Raw genomic sequence first — 8,504 nt, 5'->3', positions numbered from 1 at the left:
TGAGCAGAGGGCCCGATGCGGGGCTCAATCCCAGCACCCTGAGATCATGACCTGAGCCGAAAGCAGAGGCTTAACCCACTGAGCCACCCAGGTGCCTCTGAAGGTAGATTCTTAACCGACTGAGCCCCCCAGGTGCCCCAGAGCATTAAGTCTTAAAACTCCAATCCTTTTCTCCATTGGTTCCACTTGATGACAGCTTCTTCTCACCTGAGATCTGCTGTTTGGTGTCAGGGATCCCGTTGAGGGCAGGTGCTAACCTGAGCAGCACAAACTCTGTAGTTCAGTGCTCTCAGCTACTTCTTTCTCCTCCCGGCCACAGCACCATGTTCACACCAAGTCATGATTCCCACAGCTCACTCCAGCCGGTGCCTGAGTGTGGCAGAGGACCCGAGACAGGCCTGTCTCTGTGAAATGAAGATGAGGCTATAAACAGGCCTGGCACATAGAAGCACTAAGGCAGTGTAAGCCAGTGAAGGTTGTACTAGTAACAGCACTAGTAGTTCCTGCAGTTCTACAATCTACCGTGTATAGCCGATCCCAATGAATGCTGACAAAGAGAGCTTGACAGGAGGAGAAATATCCTGTAATTTAGGAGTGAGGAGTGGAACAGGCCGAAAGACATCCTAAATCGTTGCGGGAAAGGGTCAGATGCAGGCAGAAGGGCATTCTTAAGGCAATATGTTCTCTCACCTCCCCCACTAACACAGGGGCAGAAATGTATTCTCTCACAGTTCCCGAAGCCAGAAGTCTGAAATCAAAAGGCATTGGCAGCACCACGCTCCTTCTGAAATCTGTTGGGGAAAACTCTTTCCTCGCCTCTTCCTAGTTTCCAGTGGTTTGCCAGCGATTTGGGGCATTCTTTGACTTGCAGTTTCCTATCTCCAATCTGTCTTCATCACATGTCATTTCCCTGTCTTCACATGGCTGTCGTGTTATAAGGACACCAGTCATGTAGGGTTAGGGACCCACCCTACTTCCACTGCTTACACTTGCAGTGACCCTATTTCCTAATAAATTCACATTCCAAGGTACCAGCCATTAGGCCTTCTTTTTTGGGGGCCACAATTCAATCCATAACACCAAGTAATTAGGTCAGAGCTGGTGTAAGAATCCAGATAGACTCATAAATAAGAGCGTGTCATGTGGTGCCCTCTACAAGTGTGTATTCCTGTAACGAATGGTGCCAGTTGTGTAGGGTATTGACTCTGAAGTCTTACTTTAGTCTTTCCTTTTAGATAGAGCGCAGTTTTGAGATTTATATCTTATTATCGTACTTGTGGTTGACCCAGTTTTATTTTTTTAGACAGCTTTTATTCTTTTTTTTTTTTTTTTTTAAAGATTTTACTTATTTATTTGAGAGAGAGCACAAGTAGGGGGAGTGGCAGAGGGAGAGGGACCCCCGAGATCAACCCCGCTGGGCTTGATCCCAGGACCCCCGAGATCATGATCTGATGCTGAATGGGCCACCCAGGTATTCCTCTGGTTTTGTTTTTCTTTACATTGCCTCAGCCGTTCTTTAGTCGATTTTTATAGAATTAAAAAGAATAATTTTGCATTTTCGGGGGTGAGTAAAAATATCTTGCACCCAAATATCAGTTTAGAGAAGTGCCCCCCCCCCAAATCTTTTATTTCATAAATGCCTAAACAACACTTAAAGAATCTAAGTCTACATTCCCTTCTTGGTTTATGTGGGGAGAGGAAAAGAGCTATATTAGATTTTGATTAAGGACCCACTTAAATTAGTTACTGGTTGGATTATTCTGGGGACTTTAGAATCTCTCCCTGGGTTTGTAATATCATAAAGGGCAAGACCCTCATATAAATCTCCTTTCAGGGCAATTAACCACTAAGTAAAGGCTCAGTAAACATATTCAAGCTAAATGTAATGCAAATTCATCAAGGGAGGTACAGCATCTGCTCCCTCGCAGTGAAGAGTCTTGCCAGTGGGGAGAGGAATCCAAGTGGTGATAGGATTTGTGGTGGTCATGTAAGGGGGACAACTCTGAGAAGACACAGGAATGGGGAAGGGTATTAGTAAGTTTTTCTTTTTTTAAAAGATCTTATTTATTTATTTATTTGAGAGAAAGAGAAAGAGAAAGAGAGAGATCACAGAAGGAGAGGGAAAAGCACATTCCCCAATGAGCAGGAAGCCCAACTCGGGGATCCTCGAGATCATGACCCGACTGAGCCACCCAGGCACCCCAGTCAATTTTTTTTTTCTTGTGTCATAAACCACCTCAAAACTCATTGGCTTATAACATTTTTTTCCCTGCTTCAGGGTTTGGTGGGTTTTTGACTGGTTGGAGGGGGGAAGGGACTCTACGTTAGGAGCCAGGATTTGGACTGGGTTCAAGTCTGTTCCACATGTTTCATTCTGAGGCCCAGCTTGTGGGGAGGGCGTTGGGAATGGTGAGTACCTGAGGCGTGATTGCCTGGCTATCACAGGAGCACAAGAGGCCAAAGGAAGCCATGCAGCCACATTTTCTGTTTCTATTTGTGTCACATATGCTAACATTCCGTTGACAAAGCAAACCACATGTCCAAGTTCAACATCTATGTGTAGGGGATCATTGTAGTGCTCCAGAAGATCCATGACGGGGTTGGGGGGTCGGGGGGGGGCGCGGTGCGCAGTAAGGAACAGGGAATAATAACTCCCTCTAGCGCAGAAACGGGCAGGGTTCTTGGATGGTTGTGAGAATCCACCTTGCTGTCTCCGGGAGAGTGGAGGTGCAGAGAACTTCCTCCAGAAAAACCGGGGGAGAATTAGAACTAGCCCTGATAAAGAGCTGTGTGGTCCTGGTACCAGAATACAAGCTGGCCTCTATTTCCTTGTTACTTACCCTGCTGTCCCTCCACTGTTTTCTTCTCCTACCTGGGAACCTTCAGCTGGAGCTAAGCCATGGTCATGGCAACCAGATGAGAGGGATCCCGCCAGCTGCTGGAGCAGCAGCCGCAAGAGAGTGGGATCCAGTCGGAGAGCTAGCTGCCTGGACACTGGTGGCTTCAGGAACAGCAAGGCAGTATAGCGGTCATCAGTGTCTTTCTGTAACACACAGAGTGCTCAGTGGTGGTTTCCGAAAGTCCTCTGCCAGCGCTGTATGTAAACTTATTGTATCAGGAGGTTAAGGGGGAAACTTTTTTGTTTAGGTTCTGCTGAGGCTTCAAGACAATAGAGATCACATTTCAGAACGAAATGTGAGACCATAATTATTTAAAAAGGAGATTGGGGGCACCTGGGTGGCTCAGTGGGTTAAAGCCTCTGCCTTTGGCTCAGGTCATGGTCTCACGGTTCTGGGATTGAGCCCCACATCGGGCTCTCTGCTCAGCCGGGAGCCTGCTTCCCCCTCTCTCTCTGCCTGCCTCTCTGCCTACTTGTGATCTTTCTCTCTGTCAAATAAATAAATAAAAATCTTTAAAAAACAAAAAAGGAGATTGTGGAGAATATATTTTGCATCTTTATTTAATCTTCTGCTTGTCAGTCTATAAAACATGTTGGAGATGCCAAGAAAAGAGCCGGAGAGAGGAGAGGGAATTCTTGGACAGAGTTGGTATGGTCTCATTACTTAATGGTGATCAGGAAAGTCATGCCTGAGTTTTTAATCCAGAGGCAGGAGAAGAACATACCCCACAGAATAAATTTAAAGGGATGGTGGGAGACAAAAATACTGTTATCTGGAAACATTTACACCTTAGGAATATGATTATGATTTACTTTATTAAATGAATTATTAATTACTGGGGCAGAAACTACTAGTTGTCCATCCAAATCCATTTGCCCCTTTTCTGGTAATACTAGCTCTGTTTCCAGGACCTGGGGTGCCCCGCTGGTACCATATCTCCCGGCCCCCTTGCCGCCAGGAATGGCTTGCGATTAAATTCTGTCTCTGGAGTATTAATGGAAGTGGGTCTCTTCCAGGCCTGGACCTTGAAACATTGCATGTGTGTTTCTCCAAACTTACTTCCCTTCATGCCGTTAAGATTTTCTTTATTTGAGAGAGAGAAACCACAAACAGAGAGTGGGGCAGAGGGAGAAGCAGGCTCCCTGTTGAGCAGAGAACATGATGTGGGGCTTGGTTGCAGGACCCCAGGATCATGACTTGAGCCCAAGGCAGACGCTTAACCCCGACTGAGCCATTTAGAAGCCCTACATGCCCCCAATTTAGAGCAAGGAGTGCCTCCAAGCTAACATTGTCCATGTAGGACAACGCCTTAGGGCAGTGCTTCTCAGTTTCTTTTTTAATGCATAAGAATCACTTGGAGAGCTCATGAAAACAGAAATTAAAACAAGGATTCAGTAGGTCTGCAAGAGTCCCAAAATTTGCATTTCTTCTTTTTAAAAAAATTAATTAATTTATTTGACAGACAGAGAGAACACAAGCAAGGGGGAGTGGGAGAGGGAGAAGCAGGCTTCCGGCTGAGCAGGGAGCCTGATGCGGGGCTCAATCCCAGTACCCTGAGATCATGACCTGAGCCAAAGGCAGATGCCCGATGCCTAAGCCACCCAGGAGCCCCAATAATTTACATTTCTAACAAGTATCCAGATGTTGCTGGTGCTGCCAGTTTGTGGACCAGGCTTTTAGTAGTAATGCTTTAGTGGATGACAGAGATGCATAATGGAAAGAATCTGAATTTCTGAATGTCTATGTGGGACAAAGGAGCCTGTCTACCCACCGTGGACCGCTTTGTGAGAACACCGTATTTCGGGGACTCCGTTGTGGCAGCTTAACATAATCATCCTGATTCTGCCTTTCCTTCTCTATGTCCAAACCACATCTCTCCCACAGTTCTCTTCTCTTGTATCTTGCACTCTCCTTCCTGGTGATGGAGAATAATATTAGCCACCGTTATAAATGAATTTCATAAGAGCTCACATCTGGAATGCTGTATTCATCTGTCAATTTCAGCCTCCAGCAGTTTTCAGTAAAGGATTTTCCTCATCTTTCCAGAGGAGATGGGGGAACTTTGGGGATGGGCTTGGAGGGAACAGGACCTCCAGCTGTCTATAGCAGGAAGCAAGTCTCTGTCATAACCCAGCCCTTAAACATGATACTTGAGACAGCTGAAATTGAGTAACTTTTATTTTGGAGTCAGAGAGCAGGGAAAATTCAGAACTTCCAAGAACCTTGAAGAACTACCTTGCCTCCAGGGCCATCTTCTCCAGGAGCCATATTCCATTGCCATTTTACAGCTTACAGCTGGCCAGGTATTTGGACAAATCCTTGCCCTTGCAGTGTTTTACCCAGGCCATCCTAGGAACAGAGAAACACAGCATAAATCCGAGGCAGGGGTAGGAGTCTACAGGGGTTCAGCTGAGAAGGAATGTAGGGTCTGCTGGCTGCAGTCTGTTGATGCTGTGGGAGAGTCTCAGACAGGCAGGGTTTGCCTGACTGGGGACGTGGGAGTCGGTGCTGCCAGGATGCTTGGGGTGAGCATGGCACCATATTACTCTGCCTCCCTTTATGTCTGAACAAGCTCTGATTCCTACAAAGCCCAGGGAGAATCCTACAGCAGAGATGCTGCTGATTCTACCAGCATCCCAAATACTGACTGGGTCCATGTCTGGCAGAGGGGCTGGTCTCTGCACTTCACGCTCTACTTACCAGGCGGACATCCCCTTAGGATCTCTCACAACCCTCTTGGCACAGACAATGTCATCATTGATGTTGTCATCCAGAAACTCTGAAAGGAAAAGGGGCTGAGTGGGGAGGGAAAAATCCCTTTTCCTTTTTCATTAATCAATCCTTTTTTTTTTTTTTTTTTGGCGGGGGAATTTCCAGAGGAAACGGAGCCTGACTCAGAAGCCCTCTATCTCTGGAGCCCTCTTGGGGGTTTGCCTCCCATGTGCCTGGGTTTTCTTGCCTTACTTTGAATCTGCCTCTGACATGGCTGTCTGCGGAGGGCATCCAGGACCGAATGGACAAGGGAGAGCCTCTGTTCTCAGGAGACCACTTAGCGTGTCCAGAGTGCCGCGTGGGGGTGTGTGGACAAGGACTGAATAACGTGGCTTGAGGGATGGGGACCCACGAAGGTGAAGTTCAATCAGGGGTCAATGTGTCTTGCTTCCTCCTTTTTGGCAGGAGGGGCTCTGTGGAATCCTGTTTTAGATGCGAGGACTGTCCGGGGCCCCCTTATTCCCTGTCCTGGGCTTCTCCAGTGCAGGGAGTAGAGCGTTCAATTTCGTACCTTCTTTACCTGCCCTACTTTATTTACCCAGCCCTCAGAGGGGGTCGTCCTTACTGCTGCACATGATGTTGCAGGCATTTGCTGAGGAATGATGGCTGTTTTTGCACCACCACTTGCTGTTCAGCTGGAAGAGCCCATAGTCACTACTGCCATTGGCATTTTTCCCATTAAAGGCCCGGGTGTTGAAGTTACTCTCATATTGAGCCATGCAGACCCATGTGTCAGAGAGAGCAAACTGTGTGTGTAGACAAGGGGGATTGTTTCACAACGAGACACAACTTGTGCTATACTAGAACTGCTGGAAAGTCCCTTGAGATGGAAACAAAGACTATGAGATTGATGATCCTTGTGTGTTCCTTGTCCCAAGCAATAATTAGCCCGTGGTAAGTGTGTAATCACAATTGTTAAATAAATGCATTTGGAATGGCCAATAATCAATCCATCAGTTGCCATCTGTCTCCCAAGTCTACCTTTCCAGCCTCATCTCCCAGCTGAATAGCCAACTCCTGCCTTGTATATTCATGCAGCCTTCTATCCCAAAGTATATGGAAGAGAGGAGGTGGAGAAGTAATGGAGGAGGATCCTAGAAAGGAAGCCCCAAAAAGCCATCCTTGGGGGATTAGTGACAAGAAAGTATATTTGGCATGAAGAGAAATGAAGATATTCAAAGGAACCTGAAATAGCTTCATGTGTTCTTACTAATGAGACGGTGACAGAGACTCTCGGTCCTTCTTGCACCTCGTCACTCACCGCCTCGCCTTCTGTTCTCACAGTCCCCATCCAACTCCCTCGTGACATAGAACAAACTTGAGACAAAGGCAGCAGATGTAGGTTATTTTTTGGTGGACAGAAGGGCAGGGGAGAGCGTGGGAGACAGCACCCAGTGTGCTGCAGAGATCGGGACTGAAAAAGACGCAGATGAAAGCAAAGGTGAGAGCAGGACGGGGAGAGGTTGGGTGAATCGTGGCGCTTCCAAGGAAGGATTCCAGATTGCCAGCTGGGAAGGTGACATGGGGGAACAGTAGAAGAAAATTTATTGTAGATAAAATAATCCCTGGGGGAAAGAGAGGAAAGGAGATCCTGATAGGGGATATGAGGCCGTGGAGGCAGAGACAAGAAGAGCAGACGGGGAGTGGAAGAGAGCCCGGACGAATGAATAAATCAGGAAGTGAAAAGGGAGAGACTTCTTGGCTGGGGAAGAAGGTCTCTTTGGGCAGAGACAGAAAGAACATTCACACTCACAGTCTGCCAGGCTGTAGCCATGGTAGTCATCCATTCCCTTGGTCTTTAGCTTGTGGGCCAGCTCACACTTGGAGAAGATTTTAGCCTCATACACTGCACAGAAACAACTAAGAAGGGTGATGATCAGAATAGACCTCATTTCTGCAGCTGGTGGGGCTCAAGTCTGCTATGCCCAGGGGGCTGTTGTCTCTTATACCTTCCGGGCACAAAGGTGTCTCTGATTGGGCAATAATGCTGGCATCTGTTCCAGGAAGGACATGGTTGTCCAAGGTTAGTTCCCCAAACTGGTCCAACCAGTGTGAACCTTAGGGAAGGGACTGTAACCAAGAAAAATATCGGGAATAAAGTCTCATTTTGGTGGGGGTGGCTCCTGGTTTTGGGCAAATGTGTACAGGAGGGAAATGGTAGTTGGTAGGAGAAGGGAGTATGATTGTCAAGCTTCATGCTTTTGTTGGAATGTCTCTAGAGGGGCTTGTCCCTGTGTTTTGCTGAACTTTGTTCATTATCTGTGCTTGGTTGAAGGTATTTTACTGCTTAGGCTAGTGGGGGAGCCATGATGAGCACCACTGAGTTTTGAGAAATTGACGATCTCCTGACATCTGCATTCAGTAAACTATTGGTTGGATAGGAGACCACTAGAACTCAAGTTCATGAGATCTTTGTGTCTGCAAGAAACCCTCAGATCTAAACCCCCAATTATATTGAATTTGATCTATTATCTGTGTGATCAGTGATCATCAAGCGTCTTGTATTAGTGGGGTTCTCCCGAGAAATGGAACTAATAGGGGATATATATGGCTAGAAAAAGCTGGTAATTATTAGAGTACAAGGTCTTGATTTTAGTTTGGTGGAGAGGCATTGTGAAGGAATTGTGAAGGCTAGATCAGTACTTTCTAAGAAGACACACAAGAGTAATAATAGTTGTAGTGCTAGAAGGGGGTGTCTGTAGGTCTTAAAGTAACCGGCAAGCCTTGCTGTTAAAGTACATCATATGATGTTGACTTGCAGACATAAAGGAATGGATACTAGGCATACATTTTTTTTTAAAGATTTTATTTATTTATTTGACACACACACAC

At 46.6% G+C, this 8,504-nt stretch overlaps 1 protein-coding gene across 1 annotated transcript; it reads right to left on the bottom strand.

Annotated features, from left to right (window-relative positions):
* Window positions 1-5,060: 5,060 nt before the first annotated feature.
* On the bottom strand, window positions 5,061-7,640 carry LOC116593702 (lysozyme C, milk isozyme). Its single transcript, XM_032348036.1, has 4 exons — window positions 7,426-7,640; window positions 6,238-6,399; window positions 5,601-5,679; window positions 5,061-5,249 (listed from the first exon to the last, which is right to left on the bottom strand). Exons 1-4 carry the CDS (start codon window positions 7,562-7,564, stop codon window positions 5,183-5,185), a joined length of 447 nt encoding a protein of 148 aa, XP_032203927.1. The 5' UTR covers window positions 7,565-7,640; the 3' UTR covers window positions 5,061-5,182.
* Between the last annotated feature and the right edge of the window lie 864 nt (window positions 7,641-8,504).

The sequence above is a fragment of the Mustela erminea genome, chromosome 6 (genome assembly GCF_009829155.1).
Source record: "Mustela erminea isolate mMusErm1 chromosome 6, mMusErm1.Pri, whole genome shotgun sequence".
Taxonomy (NCBI): domain Eukaryota; kingdom Metazoa; phylum Chordata; class Mammalia; order Carnivora; family Mustelidae; genus Mustela; species Mustela erminea.
The sequence above is the reverse complement of the archived record's forward strand: the minus strand, read 5'-3'. Positions and strand labels throughout refer to the sequence as shown.

Coding starts and splice junctions, on each gene's coding strand:
- LOC116593702 (XM_032348036.1), bottom strand. CDS start 7,564: ATGAGGTCTATTCTGATCATCACCCTTCTTAGTTGTTTCTGTGCAGTG. Junction 6,400..7,425: donor TGGCTACAGCCTGGCAGACT/GTGAGTGTGAAT, acceptor TCTCTGACACAT/GGGTCTGCATGGCTCAATAT. Junction 5,250..5,600: donor CCTAAGGGGATGTCCGCCTG/GTAAGTAGAGCG, acceptor CTCTGTTCCTAG/GATGGCCTGGGTAAAACACT.